This window comes from Passer domesticus, chromosome 6, assembly GCF_036417665.1.
Source record: "Passer domesticus isolate bPasDom1 chromosome 6, bPasDom1.hap1, whole genome shotgun sequence".
NCBI classification, from domain to species: Eukaryota; Metazoa; Chordata; class Aves; order Passeriformes; family Passeridae; genus Passer; species Passer domesticus.
Window position 1 is genome coordinate 2,649,997 of NC_087479.1, and position 23,729 is coordinate 2,673,725.

The 23,729-nt window shown below is 43.6% G+C and overlaps 1 protein-coding gene across 2 annotated transcripts in view; it reads right to left on the minus strand.

The window, feature by feature from the left end:
• DDHD1 (DDHD domain containing 1) overlaps positions 1-23,729 on the minus strand; it is a 62,270-nt gene that overhangs the window by 26,652 nt on the left and 11,889 nt on the right. Inside the window, exons 2-5 of one of the 2 annotated variants that reach the window (XM_064422864.1) lie at positions 22,340-22,513; positions 17,801-17,902; positions 10,919-11,047; positions 9,029-9,176 (exon numbers count right to left, since the gene is read on the minus strand). In XM_064422864.1, the coding sequence (XP_064278934.1) occupies positions 9,029-9,176; positions 10,919-11,047; positions 17,801-17,902; positions 22,340-22,513 (553 nt within the window). The remainder of the gene's footprint in view (positions 1-9,028; positions 9,177-10,918; positions 11,048-17,800; positions 17,903-22,339; positions 22,514-23,729) is intronic. The other variant, XM_064422865.1, reaches the window with a different exon arrangement.

Genomic DNA, 23,729 nt, shown 5'->3' on the forward strand with positions numbered 1-23,729 from the left:
AAAGGGGGGAAAGAAACAAGGGGGAAGGGGAAAAAAGCAAGGAAAGGAAAAAAGGGGGAAGAAAAAAGGGGGAAAGGGAGGAAAAAGGGGGGAAATAAAGGGGCAACAGCAACAAGGGGGAAGGGAAAAAAGCAACTAAAGGAAAAAAGGTGGGAAGAAAAAAGGGGGAAAGGGAGAGGAAAAAAGGGGGAAAAGGAGGAAAAAAGGGGGAAGAGAGGAAAAAAGGGGGAAGGGAGAAAAAAAAGGGGGAAGAGAGGAAAAAAAAGGGGGGATTAAAAAAAGAGGGGAAGGGAGGAAAGAAAGGGGGAAAGGGAATTAGCATCTTGTACATCCTTTTTTCCAAAGCAGTCACCGCAGGCCTGTGCACACAGCCAGGAAATGCAACTGCTCAGCATCTCTATTTTTAAAGCCTGGTGTGATTGCTCTCCTGATCTCCTGGATTCTTGTCCAAAGAGATGGCAAAGGTTTAAATGGATCAGAATATCCTTCCCCGGATAAGGGAAAAATAAATTCAGCAGGAGGATCTGCTTAAATCAGGGATGATTTAAGGGTTGAGCTGACCCATCCTTGCCAGGCACAAAACCCTCTCTGCCACCCCCACACACAACAGGACAAGGAAATTCTAGATTGTAAAGAAGATAAAATTCCAGTGAATAGATGAACATTCCTGGAGTCCCTGAGTGAGCAAAATAAAGGAGATTTTTGAAAATGCTCACAGCTCCTTGGTATTGCCAAGCCAGCTTCACTTCTTCTGCATGAAGGAGGTTTTGGCTGGGATAAAGTTAATTTCCTTCCTGGTATCTGGTACAGCACGATTTGGACTTAGGATGAGGATAATGTTGATATTTTTTGTTATTTTCGTTGTGCTCACCCTAAATCAGGGATTTTTCAGTGTCTCATGCTCTGCCAACAGGGAGCTGCACAAGAAACTGGGGGGGGAACATGGCCAGACCCAGAATTTCTGGATGTTTTCCCCCATTATTATTATTATTTTAATTACTAAACAGTTCTCATCTCAACCCATGGGTTTTACCTCTTCATAGTTCTCCTCCCCATCCCACTGCAGCTGCAGGCTGGGGTTAAAGCTTGACACCAGCAAAGAGGAATTCAGAAACAGTAAAATTTAGGAGGAAATTAGCCAAGCAGCAAATTAAAGCTGCTCAGATTAAAAGCAGTAAAAGCATAGAAATATTTTATAAACAAAGCACAAAATTTTACACCACAACAGCTACTTGAGGTGAAGGAGATGGTAAATAACCTGGTCCTACTAGAGCAGAAAAAAAATCCACATTATTTCTTATTATCAGTAGAAGATGGAAATACTGTGGAGGAACATCTATCAGACATCCCCAAACCTTTAAATCTTTAAATACAACAACTGCAGAGCTTTTTGCTGTTTGAAAGGGTCCAGTTCTTATTAAAGCTGTTCACAAACTGACTCAGAGAGTTTTTTTTTTAAATAAAAGTCAAAGCAAGAAACAGGAGTTTGGAGAAAATAACGTGGCCGTGCAATTCTGCCAAACCTTTTGGGAAAAGCTTCAGGTCTCCCCTCCTAAAACCTGTGCTGGCTTTGTGTGCTCACCCAGAACTTTGGAAATGTAAAGGCTGATTTTACTCACAGTGGGCTCACCTCAGGGAAGCTGAGGTTTGTCCAGCTGTGGTCCAGCACAACAGTCCCAAATTTGTAAAATCCCAGAAGGGTTTGATTTGGGAAGGACTTTAAAAATCATCCAGTGCCACCCCCTGCCATGGCAGGAACACCTCCCACTGTCCCAGGAGCTCCAAGCCCTGTCCAGCCTGGCCTTGGACAATTCCAGGGATCCAGGGGCAGCCACAGCAAATCTGGGCACCCTTCAACCTTTACAGGGCACAATTCCCAATTCCAATCTCCCACCCATCCCTACCCTCTGGAGCCATTCCCTGGCTCCTGTCCCTCCATCCCTTGTCCCCAGTCCCTCTGCAGCTCTCCTGGAGCCCCTTCAGGCTCTGAGCTCTCCCTGGAGCCTTTTCTCCTGCTGGAATAATCCTGCCCAAACAGAACCACTCAGCCCCAGGAGAAAAACAAATTCAAAGGAAACATTTTTTCCTCAGACCTCCTTGTGCCTCATCCTGGTACAAGTGCACTGAAGATCTGTTCAAAGCCATTTCTGTCACCTGTCACCCCACGGGTGTCACAGGCTGTCAGAGCTGCTCTCACCCTCTCATTATCTCCCAGCATCCATCTCCTGCTCCCAGGGATCATTGAAATTCCCAGTGCAACACATCCAGTGGCACTGCACCACATCCCCCACTGATTCTGATCAGCAGTTTGACAGAAATTCTGAAGAAAATTGGGTGTAATTCCCAGGCAATGCAGCTACAGACACGTGCAAACCCCCAGCACACACACCTGCTCATCTGTTCTGCTATAAAGATGGGGTTATTAATTTTTTTTCTTCTTCTGGCTCATCAAAACAAATTTTTTAAGAAAGAAATTATTAGATGGCAAATCCCTCTACTCACTTGTTAAATTAACACCAACTGAAGTCATAAATTCTCATTTAAACAGGCAGAGAATTCACCTGATACAAATGCATGTTGAAATACTGACTCCAGAGCAACAATTACTTGAAGCAATGCATTGAAACACAAGGAAACAACTCTGATTTATGGTTTTTCTAAGAAGAAAACCCACTCATGCAGAGATGCAGTGCACACCTTAGAAAGAATTCTGACATATTGCTATTTTCCATGCAAGAAGTAATGGCCTGAAAATAGGTACTTTGAGATTCACCATGAATAAAATGTGCCTGGCTGCCTTTCCCTGATTAAAATAATAAATAACAAACCCATATTTTCACAGATATACATCCTTGCTTAAATTGAGGCTATTCCAGAGATATGTTAACATATTGAGAATTATTACTGCAGGTTTTTTTACAATCTCATGCTACTAGTTCTGTGTAGGATTTACAAATACTCCATTAAAAACAGGGGAGCTGCAAACTGAGTTAGCTTCAGCTACTTCCCAAATTTTGCAGAATGATGCTGATGTTAATAGAGGAAAATGCTGAAAGCTTGAATAAACTATTAATTTTAATTTCCAGTTATCTTTGCAGACTCTCTTTAGTCAGATGATCCATGACAGAGAAACAGGGAATGGTCTTTAAGCCTTAAAGGTGCCAGCTTCTTACTCTGAACTCCTGATTCCATAAAATCATTGAATTCCAGAATGGTTTGGGTTGGAAGGGACGTTAAGGCTCATCCAGCTCCACCTCCTGCCATGGGCAGGGACACCTTCCACTGTCCCAGGGTGCTCCAAACCCTGTCCAACCTGGCCTTGGACATTCCAGGGATGGGGCAGCCACCTGGGGCAACCTCTTCCTCAGTTCCAGGACCTCACCATCCTCACAGTGAGGAATTTCTCCCTAATATTTCATCTAAACCTTCCCTTTGTATCAGTTTAAAGTGATAATCCTTTATCCCACCACCCTGATTCCAAGAGACAGAGCTATGGGATGTTCCCTGAAAAAAACCACCTCAACTCTGACAATTCCCTGCAAAGCCATGTGGATCCATTCTGGATTTTGGTCACAGATCTGGGGAATGATGCTCTAAACCACTCCCCAAGTGCTCTCACCCCCCTGGAGCTCCCTCAAAGTGAGGGCAGCACTCACTGCCTCCCTGAGGAAATAATACCACTTGACTGAGGAAATTCAGGGCTGGCTTGGGCTGAGTTTGCCAAGCTGAAGTGAGCAATGAGCATGGAGCTGTGCTGAGATGAGGAAATGGGAGGGAGGGAGGCTGTTCCCCAAAGCTCAGCTGCAGAAATGCCAAGCCCAGCCTCACTACAGGCAGGTTTCGCACAGCAACTCAAGACTCAAGTCATGTTCTGCCACTGCTGTTCTCTGCTGCTCTCAGAAAACTGCTGTGAAAATTGCTGCTCCACGACACACACACAGACTCATCCTGCTCCAGAGGAGGGGTGGGAACTCCGGGATGCAAACAAAGCAAGCACTGCTGGGATCCACACTCCATCCCTTTGAAGAGTAACAGGATTTTGCACCATCAGAGGCACTGAAGCTGCTTTGTTGGTTGATCACAGGATGCTGGGACAATCCTGGGAGATCCAGGAGCTCCAGACTCTCCTCCAGCACTGCTTTCCAAAGGGCAGGAAGGCTTTGCCCTGCTCTGGCACTGCAGGCACTCCCTGTCCCCTCCCAGCTCACACCACCCATTCCCACCTTCCAGATGGAATCCCACTTTTTTACACCAGCTGGAGTGATCCAGCTTCCAGCTGGGATGGTGTGGACAGGGAAAGGGCAGAAACAAGGGATGGGGGGAGGCTGGGAATGGGAACAGCCCTGGGATACACCCAAATCCTGAGCAGGCTGCTACAGCTCCTGCCCAACAGGCAGTGTTGTTACCATGTGTTAGGTAATAAATATACTCAAAACAAAAACATTTCATGCCCTGACTGTCACCTTTTACCTCTTGGCCTGAACCTCTCTTGCAAGACAGGCTCAAGTTGAAACCTGCAAGCCAATATTTACCAGCTGGGTGCTTAATTCGGAATTAAAACCTGCACCAAAGGATGAAAAACAAGCATTTAATATGTATTTAATGCAATGCAAGCATTTAAATGGAACATAAAGCTACCAAATACCTGAAGAGCTAAAATTAAAGAAAAGATTTTACAGGAAAAATCTTCATTTGAGATTCCAGCAGCACATATTAACGCAGTGAAAGGCTTCTGAGAGGCTCTGCCCGGGCTTGCAGATCAATGGAAATGTACCAAAATAGCTATTCCAAAGCAATTATCCTAATGATAATCCGCAATTAAAATGCTTTCTAATGGTACTTGCAATAAAAATGTAATTGGTGATTAGGCCAAGATGCTGGTGCTTGTGCAGACAGCAGTTTTTGGGCTGTGAAGAGCAGCACAGACAAATGTGATTTTGGAGTCCAAACGGGAGATTCAGACAGAGGCAGAGCCCAGCTTCAGGCTGAGAGCAGCCCAGAAGTGACACAACACTGGAAAAGCACAGGAGAGTCACTTCACTCATTCCCCAAGCACTCATTCCCCAACAAGGAGCTGATGAAATTTAGTCCAGCCTAAAGGTCTGAGCCCTGCCTAAGGCAAGTCTGACCTTCACCTGGGTCAGGTAAAACAACAGGAGCTTTGCAAAGCAGGTTGGGAACGTGGATAAGAACATTCCTAGATGGGCAGAGGAGGCCACCAAGGTGATCAGAGGGATGGAGCAGCTCTCCTGTGAGGAAAGGCTGGGACAGCTGGGATTGCTCAGCCTGGAGAGGAGAAGGCTCTGGGGTGACAAATGTGACACGGAAGGGAACTTCAGGAGAGCTGGAGAGGGACTGGGAATGGAAGGACAGGACACAGGGAATGGCTCCCACTGCCAGAGGGCAGGGATGGGTGGGAGATTGGGAAGGAATTCTGCCCTGTGAAGGAGGTTAGGCCTGGCACAGGGTGCCCAGAGCAGCTGTGGCTGCCCCCGGATCCCTGGAATTGTCCAAGGCCAGGCTGGACACTGGGGCTTGGAGCAGCCTGGGACAGTGGAAGGTGTCCCTGCCCAAGGAATGAGATGAGTTTTAAGCTCCCTTCCAATCCAAACCATTCTAAATGGTTGGAGTTCTCATGATTCTCAGATGTTGGAGTCCTGGATGCTGAGAATTTCAGACTTTCTGTGCTGACAGACTCTGACCCCCAAGAGAACACTGCATTGACCTGAGGCCGTGGAGAAGGCTTCCAAAATTACCTGACAGCACTAAAATGATGAGTGTGTACTTTGAATAGAAGTGTGTAATATCACAAGATGAAAAGCTTAGAGTTTTAGAATATAATAATATATATAAAAAAGGCAGAAGTTTTAAGTTCAAGTTTAAAGACAGAAGCTGGTCCTTCTTTACCTTCTTCACGGGTTTGGGTGGTAGAACCAACACTCAATATGTGTAACAACATCTCTCCCTCCCATTCACCCACAAATTTAAAAAAAACCACAGATCAACTTTCATAGAAAAAAAAAAATACATTCCCAGTAACAATACATGAGTGTGCACAATAAAAGGAGACATCCCAAAGAGATTTATTTTAAAGCCAACACTCTGCCTTATCACAAACCAAGGAATTCCAGGATTCTGATGGCAAATAAAACCCCCTCCAATTAAGTACATCCTGCCACAATACCTTCCTTTGTATTAGGCAGAAATACAGATTATAAACCTTCTCCCTTAAAGAACCATCCCTGTGGTACCAACACAGCTCAGAGCTCCTGCTGGGGCAGCTGAATCTCTGTTCCAGCCTGGAGGAGGGACTGTCTCTTCCCAGACAGGCTCCCAGGGAATATCAGTGCTGACAGGAGCAGCTTGTTGCACCAGCTGCTGTGCTACATTTAGATAATAAATGTGTTTAACTACACGGAGAAGAAACAAAATTATGTCACATCCACCACAGACCTGCTCATCCAAGCATCCAAAAGATGCATCTTTTCCATTTACCTACTCACAGGACACCCTGCAACCACAGCATCCAGCCACTCTAATGAGGAGGTTGAGCTCCAGTCCTTAATGAAATTAGCACGGATAATTTGGAATTTCCCTGGACAAGGGGTCTGTTTTCAGCTCTGAAACCAGCAGGATCTGCCTAATGATGCAGCAGCATCCTGGGAGCTGCACCAGCTTCTTCTCAAGGTGGTAACCTGAGGACAGAATGTGTCAAATGAGCTCTGGTGGGGTCCAGCTGCAGGTTTCCTACTAAAAATGGGCATTTAAAAGGCAAAAAAAACCCTCACTGACATCTTCTCTCCTTAGTTTTGATTTAAAAGAGTGAATGGTGAAAAAAATACTTTTCCTCATTAATTTTGTTTTCCAAAAGGCACCACTGTGTCCCTAATGGAAAAGCATGTAAAAAACCACCCCAGAACCCAAACAGCACACAAATATCAGGGATGAAGGTGCTAACAGAAAGTGCCAGTATGGCTTGTGAGAGCTTGGCAGACATTCCTTCTGAAATCTCTCCCTGCAACATATGGGATGTTCCTCACTGATAAGTTTTAAGTTGTTATTTGAAAAAAAAAAAAAAAGGAAAAGAAAAAATAAAGTTACTTCAATCTAAAATGATGCTTTAATTTGCAAATTTTGTGCAGAATGCACAATTTATGCCAATAATTAGCATTTGAAAAGGCTATGCAATGCTGTCTGGCATTTCTTGAGGACATGAGTGAGATTTACTGAAGCACATGAAGTCTTGTGTCCCTTTTTGAGAAAGTATTTCATGTGCTGGGCTGCCAATTAGAGCAGGACTTATGGAATGAACATCTCTGCACTGTGACCTGAGCTGAAGTTAATCCACCCATATAACCCCTGTATCTATGGAAAATGGAGGAGGGAGAAAGATAAAGCAGAAAAAATTAATGATTCCAAGGCTGAAAATTTATTTCTGGTCACTGTTAAAACAGCAGCTTATACTGAGGCTATCTGCATTCCCAGTGTAACTCATCCCACAAAAATTGAAGTTTTTACATTTATTTTGGTGACTAACTTTGAGCCAAGGGCTGTGGATCCTTTTTCTCTATGTTTTGGATTGCTGGCTCTTAAACAAAGTGAATAACAGAGCAGTGAAGTGGCAGGGAAGGGGGTGGGGAGCTGCAGGTTGGTGCTTTGAGGTGACAAATGACACCCAAGTGACATCAAAAGGTTTACCCTGGCACCCCAGAGGAGGCTGGAGTGGCACAAAGAGCTGTGGGGACACAAGAGGCTGATGACACGATGGCACAGAGCACACAAGCACTGACCTAGAGTGACAAAGGGAGGGTGACAAAGCTCCCACCACAAAATCCCAGCAATCCCAGCTCTTCCCACAGGAGCCACTGGGTTTGTCAGGAACCTGGAGCTATTTGGGACACACCTATTGAGCCATCCAGATCTGTAATTAACCCCTTTTTAGCCTCCTCCTGCAGCTAATGAGGGATTCCTCAGTGTCACCCTGTCCCCCACACAGCTGCCATCAGGACCTGATAATTTTTCTAAGATTCAAAACCATCTTTTCAGGCGCATCGAATCACAGATTGCTTTGGGTTGGAAAGGACTCAAAGCTCACGAAGTTCCAACCCCTGGCATGAAGGAGGATGCAACCCACTAAACCAGGGCTCCAACCTGGCCTTGAACACTGCCAGGAATGAGCAGCCACAGCTCTGGGAAACATCATTCCCAAGAGCCACTTGCAAACCAAAAGACATTCAGTGAGGAGATTTCACAGCCTTTTGGTTCACATTTTGCTTTTCAGCCAGGCTCTGTGCACAGAACTCCATGAGCAGTCTCACAGTTTCATTCATGGGGGCTTCTGTCCTGCTAGGAATGACAACATTCCTGTGTCTCCCCATTCCCTCTCTTTCACAGGATGCAATTTGCTTGCCCACTATCCCAACACCCAGCTCTGAGAGACTCCACTCCAAAACTAACTTTCCCATACCACTTAATCAAGAATCTTCTGCTCAGTTCCTTCACACTGAATTCACCCAGGTACCTCTGGGGAACAACATTCCCCAGAGGAGAAATCTCTCCCTGCTCAGCAAAGCCACCAACCACAGGAGCCAGAATCTCACACAGAATCCTTCAGGCTGGAAAAGACCTCCAAGGTCAACGAGTCCAAACCCCACCTTGACCCAGCCCAGAGCACTGAGTGCCACCTCCTTGGACACCTCCAGGGATGAGGGACTCCAAACCTCCCTGGCAGCCAATTCCAATCTTAACAACCCTTTCCATGGAGAAATTCCTCCTGATGTCTCCAAGCTGAACCTCCCCTGGTAAGTGCTGGTGATAAAATCAGAATAAAATCTTTGCTCTTCTGGCTCACAGCTGCTCTCCATAAGTCCACACATCCCAATTAACATAAAAAATATTGTACCCACAACACAAAGATTAATGACTCAGGAGAAGAGGAGGAGAAGGAAAACAGGGAAAGATTCAGCCCAAACCAAAGGCTCTGCTGCCACTCACATTAAGGCTGCCTCACACACTCCAAAGCACTCACATGGCTGTGTTTTTGATGATCCTTCCCTGGTCCATTTTCTGCCCAATGCCATGCACCACAAACACAATGTGGCTGGTCTGGGGTGGCTTGTCTTCTAACGTGGCTTCCTCTACATAGCCTCTGTGCAGCCTTGTCCCACTGCTTGAAGCTGCAGAAAGAACATCATCCCACATCAGTGACATCCTGCCAGCTGCAGTGCCCTCCTCTGCTGACACAAGCTTGGCTTTTCTCAGGCCAACACGATGAAAATCAGATTATACAATAAAGAATCATAAAATTTAAAGGATTAGCATCTATTTTTAAATACAGGCACTTCTAAAGCCCTGAAAGATTTGAGCAGCCAGGTGATATCCATAGCCACTTCCACTGCAAAGGGAATTAATTTCAGGTATGTTCTGGAGAACAGCTCTTCAGAAAACAGTTGTTTAACTGTGCACACACTTTTACAGCACAGAACCCTTCTCCTGGGTGTCTCAATCAATGAGATTCCTTCTGTCTCCACCTTACTCCCACAGCATGGAAGGATCATGGAAATGACCTGGCCACATAAGTGATTAAGTGTTGTCACTTTATCCACCCCAATTAAAACAGCTGGTTGAAAACCTTTAAAATGTATCACTTTGATAGGGAAAACTTGCTTCATTTTGAGCTGATCCGACCTGAAATTCCCTCCTCGTTCTCCAGCTCAGTGACCAGACCCAAACCCAATTTCCCAGGGTAAATGTGGGCAATTTCTCCCTGCTGTGCTGACAAACCCATGGGCACAATGTGCCTCCATCCCCCTCTAGTGACACTCAGGGGACCACCAGGCACCAGTGCTGGCCTCAAAAACTGGAACTAACAGCTTATTTTGGTTTTAAAGAGGAGGAAAACACCCCAAACTCACTGAGGGCATTTTTCACCCAAGACAGGTTTTGTTTACCAAGTGAGTTTCTCTTTGATAGTTCTCCCCCACAAATTGTTTAGGACAGATCTCATTATTTATTACACATCATCCCAATGGTGTTCTGGATAAATTACTTCATTTCTTCTGGAACTGAAGCACTGAATGATATTATTTTTTTTTAGGAAACATTAATTAAGTGTTCACCCAGGAGTCCTGGAGGGTAAGAGGGCATTAATTACAGGGCAGAGGATGCAGAATAGTCAGACCTGTGACCTGACCTTGTCTCTTCAAGGAACAAACCAGATGTGCAGGTTCTTGTTCTGGTGTCCTGCACAGGACAAATTCCCATTTTCTAGGGTAAAAATAATCTGCTTTTTCCTTGAGAGAATCCCCTGCCCCAGTCTCTTCCAACCATCTCAGTTTTGCTGCCTGACTGGGAGTGTTGAATTTAAACAAGCCTGAATTTCTACTGGAAATAATTTCTGTCTAAATGCCCTTTCCTGTCTGTTCATACTTCTGTTTCATGAACAGAAAAAAAGGCTGGATGGAGGTGGGGAGAGGGAAGGTATGGTCACATATTTAAGGAATGCATCACAATATCTAAGAACCCAACAGTAAAATTAAGGTTGCAAAAGGAACTGTAATACTTATATTATTAAAGGAATAATTCTAATTTCACAGTAGCTTCTGGACTCTGTCACTGTAATATTTTCATGTATTTGTTATGTAGTGTTAACTGCTGCATTCAAAGCCATCAAAATATGGAATAAAATTAAAATATAAGTCAAATATGTAATGTAAATAAAATAAAATTTAAAAATATTCACATCCAGTTACAACTATTTTCACAAGATAAGGACTCACATAAAATAAAAAATGCATAAAATAAAATGGGTAAAGTGGGCTGCTCACATTAAAATCTGAAATATCCTTCTGGAGTTAAAGCAACAAACTTCAAATGCTGGCATTTACAATATTCTTCACAACGGCTGGGAAAGATTTACCTTTGGAAAACCCCAATTTTTGTGTGACAGTCCTTGCAATTTTGGATGTTGTGGCATCACTGTACAGATACACTTCATCCACACTGTGCCAGTCCACATGGTTACGGCTCAGCTTTAGACTATGAATAGCTGCAGCAAAAAGGAATACATAAATTGAATTTAGGTGGGGAAGAGGGGGAAAAAAAACAAACAAAGAGAGAAAGAAGGGTGATTTACACACAGGTTAAAATCTAGAGCTCCGTTATTCCTAAATCTGTGTTATTTCTTACCTTGAGGAATTGCTACAGCTGGGTTTAACCTGAGCAGGACAAGCAGCAGGCTGAAGATCACCTATGAGGACACTTCACAAAATTCCCCTCCCACCCTCATTTTGGGGTGGCAAGTACCCAAAATATTCTTTTAACAGGGGCAGGGTAATGGATCCTGAAACACCAGAAGTGGGTGTGATGAGCAGGTGGCTGCCCCAGGTATTTTCATCATTAAAAAGTGGAATTTCAGCCCTCTCTCCCATGAGAGCTGCTCTGCTCTAACACAGAGGCTCTCCTTGCATTTCTCCCCTTTCAGAAATATCTCAGAGCTGGAAATGCAGCTCAATGAGCCTCTGAATGAGCAATTTCTGGCACAGAACAGAATGCAGCTCTTTGAAAAGCCACTAAGAGCTCTGGTGGTTGGGTTTTTACTGTGCACTGATTGTGTTTTTCCAGATTTGGAACTGATTGAGCTCCGAGCCCGACCTCATGACACACAACCTGACTGTCAGGATTGAACAACAGGCACGTTGTGATGCAAATCAGAATCATCTCAGCCTTGGAGCTTGCAGGAGCCAAGCAGTGCCACAGCTGAGTTACAATAATTTGGATTTCACCAAAATTTGCTGCTGAGGTCTCGTTGAACATAGGGTGCAGAACATCTGCAGAGCTGACAACAGCAATAGCCCTGTGACCAAAGAAATGGTGATTTATCTGTCATTGCTCTTGCTGGGAAGGCCAAAGTCATGGAAAACACCCAGAGGGGCTGTTTTGGGGTTGTTTTTTCCACAGCAAGCAGAGCTCTAACCTGTGTCCTCCTTGAATCACCCAAATGAATTTTTTATACTCTTCTAAAAACATTCTGAGAAAGGCTGAGCCATCACAATTCCCAATTTTAATTCTGCTACAGCACAAACCAGCCAGGCTCAGCCAGATGTTGTGACCTTTCTCCAGCAATATTTTTTGTTTCTTTTCCAAAACAGACAGACTTGACACAGACTGATGAAAAACTGAACGAGCTCTGTAAGGAACAGGGGGATTAAGAGAGGATTAGCCCTTGTGTTGTGGTAAACAACTGATTCACCAAAAGAACTGGAATTACATCGTTGTTTTACACTGGCAGAGCAGGAAGAGAAAAGAAATAAGCCTGAAAAGCAGAGATGGTCTGTTCAGGAGGTTTTCAAGAACTGTTCCATCTGCATTCTGCAAAATCCCTCTGAGAGTATGATCCTGGGGAAGCTGGCAGAGGAGGAGTGGAAGTTTGATGCCTTTGGAAGGTGTTGTGTTCAACATCCATAAAAAAGAAGAGGAAGAGATGTGGCAGAATCTCTTATTACCACAGGAAAAAAAGCAGTTTGTGGTGGAGTGACCCTCAAATTCCTTCTGGAATCGAGTCCAGCCTCTCTATTGGAAGGAACATAAAGGAACAAGTAGGTTTTTCCCATCCTGCATCAATGATTCCCACTTGGGAAGAACAAATTCCTCACTTTTATGCTGTTCGTGGACGTGGAAGGAACACCAACATCAACAAGAAGATGTGGAAGCACCAAAGTACTTCAAATGAAGTTCAGCAGAGCCAAGTGTGAGGTTCTGCTCCAGGGCCAGGGCAATCCCAAGCACAAATTAAGGCTGGAGCAGCCCTGAAGAGGATTTGGGGGTGCTGGTGGATGAGAAGATCAACAGGACCCAGCCACTTGTGTCTGCAGGGCAAATGTGCCATCCAAAGAAATGTCACCAGCAGGGAGCTGGGGCTGCTCAGTCTGGAGAAGAAAAGGCTCCAGGGAGAGCTCAGAGCTGTTGGAACCCTGGGAATTGCTGAGAATTCCAGACTTTCTGTGCTGCCAGGCTCTGACCCCCAAAAGAACACTGCATTGACCTAAGGCCTGGAGAAGCTTCCAGAATGGAATGACAGAACTGGGATTGTGGGTGTGGAGTTTGGATAGAAGTTTGTAACGTCACAGGGTGGGAAACTCAGAGTTTAAGGGTTTAGAATAGTAATATCTATAAAGCAAGATGGAGGTTTTAGGGTGGAGGCTGCTCCTTCTTCTTCACCTTCTTCTCCATGGGTTTGGGTGGTTTTGTGTAATTGGATAAAAAGTCCCCAGTGCAGGCAGGGGTGGTTGGTTCTTGGGTTAAAAGTGAAAATAATTGAGGTGTCATTTCTTAATTGGACAGTTTATCCTTAAAAGGCCTTGTAGAGAGATAGAGACAGAGAGAGAGAGAGAGAGAGAGAGAGAGAGAGAGAGAGAGAGAGAGAGAGAGAGAGAGAGATTTTTAGTTTGTTGGAGTGCAGTGTTGCAGAACTCAGGGTTTGTGAGACTGTGACAGAGATAAGAACTAATAAACATCTGAGTCCCAACAAGAAATACCATCCTGAGCATTTAATCCTGATCCTGGAGAAAAAAAGAAGCTAAAACTTGACACAGAGCCCCTTGCAGGACCTAAGGGTGCACCTAGAGAGAGACTGGGGACAAGGCATGGAGGGACAGGACACAGGGAATGGCTTTGAACTGGAAAATGGTAGATGGAGGTTGGATACTGGGAAGGAATTCTGCCCTGTGAGGGTGGGCAGGCCCTGGATCCCTGGAATGTCCAAGGCCAGGCTGGGCAGGGCTGGGAGCAGCCTGGGATGGTGGAAGGTGTCCCTGCCATAGCAGGGGTGGGACTGGATGAGCTTTAAGGTCCCTTCCAAACCAAACCATTCTGGGATTCTGGGATTCTAGGGAATGTTCAGCACCATTTCTCTGCACATTTAGTAGCACTTTCAAAAGACATCCTTAAAAATCTGGTGTACTGTTAACAAAACACCACCTGAAAGTGGCAGTGACCTTCAGCAGGACCAAACCTGCCCAAGCTCAGATGAATTTCTTACAGCACCTGGACTATGAGCTCTTCCTTTCTACACACACACAGAACAAAACAAAACAAAATTTTCATGTGTTGGTCCTTGCCTCCCAATTTTCCTTTAGCTACAAAATATCAGGAGTTTTTTAGGTAAGTGGCAGGATCCAGAAGAGGCAGATGGACAAAACTTTCCAGAAAATCTACCAATTTGCCAGTAAGGTGATACATTTTGCAATTTTAATTGACATATTTACATTCACTTTGATTCTCTCAATAAGTTTTGCTTACCAACACATTCTGTGCTTTGCTTTGGAGCTTTTTTTGCCTTCTTCTTTTTACCAAAAAATCTTTGGTAAGATTCTTGTCTTCACTTTTTAATTTCTCTAAACCCTGTGATGTCTGCTCATCCTCAAAGCCTGGATGTGATGTCCACAAACCTTTTGCCTCAGGCTGGACAGGGCTTGGAGCAACCTGGACCAGTGGGAGGTGTCCCTGCCCATGGCAGGAGGCTGGAATGAGATGGGCTTTAAGGTCCCTTCCAACCTAAATATTTCTGGGATTTGATTCTGTGATTATTTGACAGTGAAGAGATTATTAAAACCCTTGAGAGTTCAACCAAAAAGAGCTTCTGCTGCTGACAGCCCCAGGGGGTGTTAACAGTGAGACAGGGAACACAAAAATGTGTCTTTGGGGAGGATTTGACAGCAGTCTGAAAAGAAACATCCTAAAAAAAAAATAAAATGAAATACTCCAAGTGTGCTTTGCAGGCATGGGGTTTTACAGACTGACACCGCTGGCTTGAAGCTGAGCCTGAGGAAGGGAAAGTGGTGTTCCCTGAGGATGAGGAGAGGACAGGACTGACACTGTCTGTGCAGAAGGACTGTCCTGTGAAGCTCCAGAGGGGCTCAGAGTGGCAGCTCAGGGTGTCCCAGGTGTCAGGGAGCCACCAGGGCGTGTCACAGCCTGGCTGAGCAGCCCAGGCTCAGAATTCAGATGAGGCAGCAGGGCAGGCACAAGGGAATCTCTTCTTGCTCATCCCTCTGCATCCTCCAGGAGCACAAATCCCACACCTGACGGTGCTGAGCTTCACTGAGATCTGACTCTCCAGGACATCTCTGCCATAAATCCACAGGGACAGAAAACTCCTCTGGACCTGACTTCTCGTGGATTTGTTCTCACGTGGCACTTCCCTGACACTGACAGCATTCCCACAGACATCTCCCTGTAGGTGCCTCTTCCCCAGATGAAAAAAAAGCCCTGCAGAAAACCCCTGCACACTTTTCTGGAGAAGAGAAGGCTCTGGGGAGACCTGGCAGCAGCTTCCCAGAACTTGGAGGGGATTTTAGAAGAGGGGGAACAACTTTTTACATGGGGAGATAGAGAGAGGGAAGGGTTTTAAATTAAAGGAAGAGAGATTTAGACTAGATTTAAGGAAGAAATTCCTTACTCAGGCTGAGGTTGCCCAGAGAAGCTGTGGCTGCTCCTGGATCCCTGGAAGTGTCCAAGGCCAGGCTGGACATTGAGGTTTGGAGCAGCCTGGGTCAGTGGAAGGTGTGGAATGAGATGGGATTTAAAGTCCCTTCCAGCCCAAGCCCTTCTGGGATTTTAGTTAGGGATTAAAGGCCAAGTCCTTGGAGATGAGGCCAAATTTTGGGTTCTTTTGTAGCCAGAACTCAGAAATGAAACATTTCTCAGGAACACCAACTAAGGCAGACTGCTACAGTGTGAGCATGTGAAAAGCTCAGCCCTGCTGGAGATGGAAGATGGGATCAAGAAAGGATTTCTTTCAGCTGAAGAAATCAGTGGTTGCTGTCACACAAACTCCAGTTTCACCAAGAGAGATGAACCCCGAGGGAAAAAAATCCCCCTAAAAAGCTGAAATCTGAAAAATGAACCTTAAACACAGAGGAGATATTCCTAAAGCCTTGCAGAACCTGATCTCCATGAGGCTTCTGACTCATCTTGAGTCAAAGAAATGGAGAATAACAGAGGAGCAGAAGCCCTGCACTGTGTTTGCTCATGGCAGGGATGTGCACATGGAAACATCCTCCCAGCCTGAGGAGCTGAGCACCTCCTGGGGCCAACTGCTCACAATTAAACACCTTTTTTAGCTAAGTACCTGCTTCTCTACTTGATGCTTTCATCCACCTGCCAAGAGCAAAGCACAGGGTGGATCTTTTGTCCCCAGAGTCTGACGGTGCTCAAGTCAAAATCAATCCAGGGAAAAGCATCTTTGAAGTGCTCAGGGCTGACACTGCCTCCAAGGACAAAGGCACTGTCATTCCAGCCAGGATAGAGACCAGAGCAGGGATACAGACTGTCTCAAAACATCTCCTGCCTTCTTTTTTTTTTCTCAAGGATTTTTAAATTAATCTGTCTTGCAAGCAGCAGGTGCCACACAAAAGCCTGACACATGGTACAGGGAGCTGAGAACATAATTTGGCTGCTGTTGCTCCTTCTGAAATGAATCTCAGGTTCTGCTACATGAACCTGTAGATTTAAAAACCTTTTCTTATTTATTTTTTTTCAAGAGCCATTAAAAAGACCATTGCTCATAATTAAAAATGTCTCACATTGCTGTCATTTTTACATTGCACTTCACCACCTCTCAATTCATCACTGTCACTATTTGTCACACAACCACCTAATTTCAATTTTTTTTTAATTCGAGCACATTCATTACCACAACTGAGCATGATTTGAAGGGGAAAAAAAAATGCACAACATAATTTTAGAATTCCAATTTACACAAGAAAAGGCAGAAGTCCTTTCCTCTTGCTTGAATTACACTGATTCACCTTTAACAGACTTGGGTTCCTTGTGTGAGAAGAGGCAGGAAAAAAATTTACTGCAAAGCATTTTGATTTCTGGCGTTTTCCATATGGACCCAATCACATAAAAAATAATTAAAGAAAGTCAAAAAGCAAACATTATGCGTGTCAAAATAAATTCTCAGAGTTCACAACGTCCCCAGGAGCTACAAGAATACAAGGTATGACAAGAACAACTCCAAACCTACCACATGCATTTACATTTTAAAGGAAAGGTTTTAGAAGTCAGTGAAAGTTTAATCACTCCTGGCTTTAGAGGTGGCAGGGAGAGCCCAGTGACAAGAACTTTGGAGCCTTCTGCAATCATTAATGGCTCCTGTAAGACCTGCCCCCACTTTCTGAAATAAATTTGCAGGACATCAGCTGCTGCAAAGGTCAGGGCTGTTTCCTGCAGCTCAGCAGCCTTCAGCTATAATCCACACAGCTTCCCCTCTTCCAGCCCATGGCCAGGGACTCATTTCATTCCAAAGCTGCAGCAATAATGAGTTATAACTTAAAATTAAAGATTATTACCCAAAAGAAAGCAGCAAACAAAACTTTATCTGGAAGGAACCCTCCATTAATTCTCTGAGAGAATTACTCTCATCCCAGGCCTGCTGCAATCCTAAAAAAGTCCCTCTTGTTTTATTGAAAAAGCCAAATCACACCAAAGAGTGCAAGAAACAAATGTTCACAGTTTTCAAGAGCCACAAACAATTCTAATAAGAATTACTGCATGACACTACAAGCATCTACATTTCTCTAGGACTCACAACACTTCTACTTTTCCTCCAAGCTTTAGGATGCTTTTTCCTTCCCCTTGGAAAGAAATGGCATGCATACAGCTCAAAAAACTGAAGCATGTAAATCTAACATTTAACTGAGACAAGCAAACTGGAATTTAAAGCTTCCTAAGCCAGGAGCACTACAAAAAATTAAGAAAAAAAAAAGAAAAAAAAAGAAATCTCCAATTACTGTACCTTGGGAATGCTTTCGCTTAAGACATGCAGCATCTGATTTCTCCTTATATCCTCTCCATTTGAACAAAGAAGGGAGGGAGAAGGGAGGGAGGTAGTAGAGAACTAAAAGTAAAAACACTGAGCTTCAAAGTAAAATTTTTAAAAGGGGTGTCATTTTTTTTTTTCATTAGTATCACCATTTTTAGGAAAAAAAAAAAGAAAGAAAAGTCACGTTTTCTAGAAAGAACTAAAATGTATATATTAAAAAAAGAAAACAAAAAACAACAGATTGTGTAGCCGAAGTGTCAGGTCCCAAATTAAATTTTTTCACTCTTCACAACCAGTTATGACATCACAACAGAGCTAAAGGCACTGGGACATGGTGCCACCAGAGTCACCTAAAGCATCATCTACTCCTTGGTACAGGGTGGAACACACTGACCCTGACTAAATGTACACTAAAAACCTCCATTTCAAACACAGCTCTGGGTTTTTTCCCCCAAAAGAATGCAAGAGGATGGTTAAAAGTTAGATTAGACAAAATCTCCTGCTCTTGCCCTGTTCTGCAAGGCCCTGATCCAGCAAAGTGAGTGACATTCCACACTGGTGTGACCTGCCCCAGGCATCCCAACAGCTCTCAGCACAGGTAAAAATGAAATGTATTTATTGTTGCACATCACTTCTCTGGGAGGGAGCAAAATCAGGCTCAGAGCTACAGCACTGGGGATTCCACAGAATAATTCCATTTGCAATATTGTACTGGATTTTTGCTTCCCTCAGGAAGAATCAACACAGGAAACTCAAGGAAAGTAGAGGAAAAATTGCTTTTCATGGTGAGGGTGGTAAAATACTGAACAGGCTGCTCAGAGAGGTTGTGGAGTCTGTTGTTGGAGATACTGAAAATCCCACAGGAAACATCCTGAGCAAGCTCATCAGAGCAGGGAGGTTGGGTTTGAGCATCCCCAGAGATCCCTCCTGACCTGCACAAGTCTCCAGTTCTATGAACAGAACTTTCTCATCTAAAGGTAAACTTAGCTGTGCCAAAAATGCATGTGAATTTTTTATATAGTGAAAAAAATATTTGAAAGTTAAGACAAAAATAAAAAAAACAGCTCTTCCAAATGGAATTTTTAGAGGTTTTGTGGCCTTGACCACATGCTGAAATTCTGTAAGAAAAAACCCAATAAAGTTCTGCTGTCTCATAATCAATGCATTAAAATATTAATTCTAACTGACAGGATTTTTTATTTCTGTATGTCTGCCATGGAATCACAGAGTATTTTCTGGCAGAGGGACTGCTGGGGTTCATCTGCTCCAATCCTCCTCACAGATCAGGATCAACTTCAAAGTCAGATCCAATTTCAGGTTTGAATCAGGTTGCTTGGGTGAATTCCAGCTGAATTTTGAGCATCTCTCTGTGCAAATACAAAGAGCTGTATCCGTTCCTATCCCATAAATAAAGCTTTCAGCTTCACTCCATCATCACTAAATGAATATAGCTGAAAAAGGTCGTGGAGCAATGGATGATAGGAACTTAAACTGCTCTTGTTTTATCTGACAGCAGCCTGGATATGCCAGAAATCTCTGCAAATGCTGCTCCTCTGATGGGCTGCTTCAGACAGGTGCTGACCTCACTGTCTGCCTAAGAATGAGGAAAAGGCAGTTTCTAAATCTTCTGCCATTCTGTACATTTTAAGTTTATTCACTGCTACATGGGTGTCCCTCTCCAGCTCTCCTGGAGCCCCTTCAGGCCCTGAGCTCTCCTGGAGCCTTCTCCTCTCCAGGTGAGCACCCCCAGCTCTCCAGCCTGGCTCAGAGCAGGACACACAACTCAGGGAGACCATCCCTTCCCTTGACCTGCTGGCCAAGCTCCTTTCGATCAAAAAGTGCCCCATTTCTGCACCCTGCCATCAAAACAATAATTTATCTGATGCACTGAAGGGGATCAGGCACCAAGAGGAGTCACTGGCATCAGGCATCATAAACCAAGCTCCTTTTGCAAGGCATGAAGTTAAATACTTTGTGTGATGAAAATCAAAATGCAAATTACAGATTGCTCAGCACAGGAGTGATCTCCAGGCTGCCCCATGGAAAACAGAGCCTGGGGAATCACTCCCTGTCAGCTGTGCTTTCTGGTCCCTTCTGCATTTAAAGCTCCTTGTGCTCCCAAAAACACAACAAACTTTTTTTTTTTTTTTTTTTTTTTTTTTTTTTTTTTTTTGTGAAGAATAACACAATTAAATATCAGCATGGGCATTATGTTATTTGTGGGCTGCAGGTTGGAGACCCCCCTCCTGAATAATTCTGCACTTTCAGAGGAAGGTTTGCTGGATTAACAGTTTAAAAATGGGCCATTTATCCCTCCTATCACCACCAAAAGCCCTGGGTGATTTCCTTGTTAACACACTGCAATCCAGGATTAATGAATTTAATACAATTAATAGAATTAATAAATTTAATCACTGGAGTAATTCTTGGTACAAAAGAGCTGTTACAGCAGCTTGTGTTAACTTTGCTGAGGAATCAGAGGGCATGGAAAGTTTTTCATCCCTCACAAGGTTTTATCACAGCACAGGGAACAGTCACTTTGCTTCCCAATGGATATTTCCAGATTGATCTCAACTTCCACTGATCATAAATAACAGGTACCTGTAAACCCTGATGGCACCAAAAACTGCTTCATACAGGATGCAATTACAACAAAATGGAGCATTTAAGAAATTTATGAACTGAATTCAGCTAATTTTGTTTATTTCACCAGTTGCAGGGCTTCTCCCAGTGCCACTGCAGATGGCATTTGTGGATACCAGAGGACCCAAGAGGTATTGAGAGGCAAATCAGAATGACAAAACCACTTTTCACACAGTGTCAGCTGTAATTGTCCTGCAACTCTCCTATTATTATCAAAAAACCCTGTTGAAACCTACTGGTGACTTGACATATATACCATTGAAGTGATGCCATACATAGATTGGGGTTTTTGTTTGGTTTTTTGGGGGTTTGCTTTTTGTTGTTTTTTTTTTTTTTTGTTTTGCCTTTTTTCTTTTCTGACTTTGGTTTCAGAAGAGGCACTGGCACCTGAATTTGGAGTTTTTCTGATCTTTTACATTTTCACAAACGTGGTCATATATGTCTCATCACTCTCCTCAGTCCATCCACCATCATATCTGAAAATTTCTGTTCCATAGTTCAGACTTTTATCTGAAAAAATCCCAACCCTGATCTCTCTTATTTACTCTATAAGGAGAATCCAAGTACCACTGCAGCCTTCCCTCAAAAATTAAACCACCAAAGGCTGGGAGCACTCAGGAACCACAAAGATTTGCTTTCCATGAAAAAACCCATAAATCCCTGCCACTAACAACCCTGAGGTGTGTCCTCTGGGACAATAAATCAGAAATACAGGTACAAGTGCCTTCCAGAAGGATGTTTGCACAGGCACAGTGCTGTGGCTCAGGGCTCACACCACTTCATGCACCTTTTGGACAGAGCTGTTCTAGCAGAAAATCGTTCTGCAGCCTTGGCCAGGTGAAAAGATATTTTAAAGTAGCAAAAATAAGGAAAAAAAATATTCATAAAGTCCTCACTAGTTTTAAAGGGGAGCCAGAAACTCTCTGTAATGCTGAAAAAACTCCCTAAATCAACAAATGACACTTTGGTTTTCCTGACAGTGATTACTGAATTACCCTGAGTATTGCTGGGCTTCCAATTTATGAACAAGGCTTCACTTGTGTGGTCACACATAAGAAGTCATGGCCAAAACACAGCCATTCCCACACTGTGCAACTGCTTTGCACAAAGCTCCACTTCAAAAATAAAGTTTCTTTGTGAAGAATAACACAACCAAATCCCTGCTGAAATATCTTGTGGGCCCTCTGTACTTGCAGCTTGTGGTTTGTAGATTGTTCAAGCAAGAGACAGCCAAAAGTGGGCAAAAATACTGAATTTTTTCTGTGCAATACCTGCTCTGAGCAATCAATTAAACTGTGTGCATTAAGTAACAGACCAGTAATTTCAGTAATTTTGCAAATGTTCCATGCAGCAGACCAAGATTCCCAGCAACACTACCTGGACATCCTCAGCCTGCTCATTAAAATGTAAGGACTTCCTCCACAGAATGAATGGCCAAGATTTATTGCAGCTGAAAACTAATAAATATCCAGCCTGAATCAAAATGGAAAATGGAATGTGATTTGTAAAAATGATCCCACTCCCTTTAGGGCAGAATTAGGGATGCTGAGAGAATTAGGGATTGCAGAGAGCCATCAGCCAGTTTGCCTTTGGACACTGACTCCTCTTGTCCCATCCAGAGACTTTAGTTTGAAACGAGATTTCAAACACAATTAGAAGATATGAAACACAATGGGAACAAGAGGTTTCTGTAATTTTTACAGCATTCCCCAAATGTGCTGCAGCAGGAAATCCCACAGTGGAAAAGGGAGAACAAACTGAGTTCCCCAATTTATAAGATAAAAAACCAAAGCAGATCACACTCTTACTTAGGAAAAGCAGACCTCAAGTGTCCAAAAAAATGTATTATAGTGATCTAAACAATCTTACCCTCCTTGCCATCAACAGGTTTGGATATTTCCATATCAAAGCTCTCCTGCAGCTGCTGGCCTTTGAAGCGGTTGAGATGCTCCTGCTCTATTAAATTACTTTCCTCCTCTTCCAGAGGTTGCCAAGTGCCATCAATAAACCACTGTCCACGCATTACAGGGATCTTTTCCGTCTCTAAAAAAATAAAAATACAAAAAAAAGAGGGTTTTTTAACGCAACAAATCAGAAACTGAGAGCAGGAAATGTAGTGTGATCTGCAAACCTGAGCTAATGAGATTTCCCAGCTGTGTGTGAGGATGTGAGAGATGGACACAAAAACAGAACCCCAGAATGGTTTGGGGTGGAAGAGACCTTAAAATGCATCCAGTGCCACTCCTGCCATGGCAGGGACAATTTCCACTACCCCAGGTGGCTCCAAGCCCTGTCCAGCCTGGCCTGGGACACTTCCAGGGCACTTCCAACAACCCAAATTACACAACATTTAGCATAAATGGTGGTATTTAAAAATGCAAGTTGTTTTTTTTTTTTAAATTAAAATCAATGTTTTACTGAGGGCTGGTTTTGGTATCTGCTGTTCTCGTTTCAGTTTTGGTTCTCCAAACGAGGAAAGTGGGAACTCAGCACTTGCTGTGCACATGGCAGAAGAGAAATCTCTTAAAAAAATATAACTTGGTGCTTATTCTATATCAAACTGTGCTTCGTTGCTGCCCACATTTACTACAGGGAACAGAAATTCCCCTCTTATACCCAGGACAGTGACATCCACTGTAACTCAGCTTTGAATTCCTCCCCCTACATCTGGGAAATCAAGGAGAAATTCAGTGACCCACAAGGCTCAAAGATCCCAAATCCAGGATTTTATGAGATTAAGACAAATTTGGGTCTGCTGAGACCACAGAGCAGTGGGACCAGTGACCTCCAGTGCACACTGGAAGTGTACACGTGTGTGTAAATATATATATATATATACACACACACACACATATATACACATAAAATACGTATTTATACATATATATGTATATACATATATATACACACACAAATACAGACAAATATATATATATGTTTGTATAGACTGACTCAGCCAAAAGCAAATATCCTGTGTGTTACACTGACCACAAAGATTTGGCTCTATAAAGCAAATAAGAACTCAACCAGAAAAAAAGGCTTAAAAAAAAATGAGATGAGGGAAAAAAATAGGCTTCACTGCTCCAAGATCTATCTGACTTGGAGGGTGGAAAAAAAGCTGGTAAGGAGAAATTGGAAAAGAAACAATAAATGCAAACATGCAGTAAATGAAATTCAGGTGTAATGGAACAATAGATTTCAGAGTGACTGAGCACAGGAAGGATCTCTTTCATCTCTCAGCACAGCTGGGTGGGGTGAC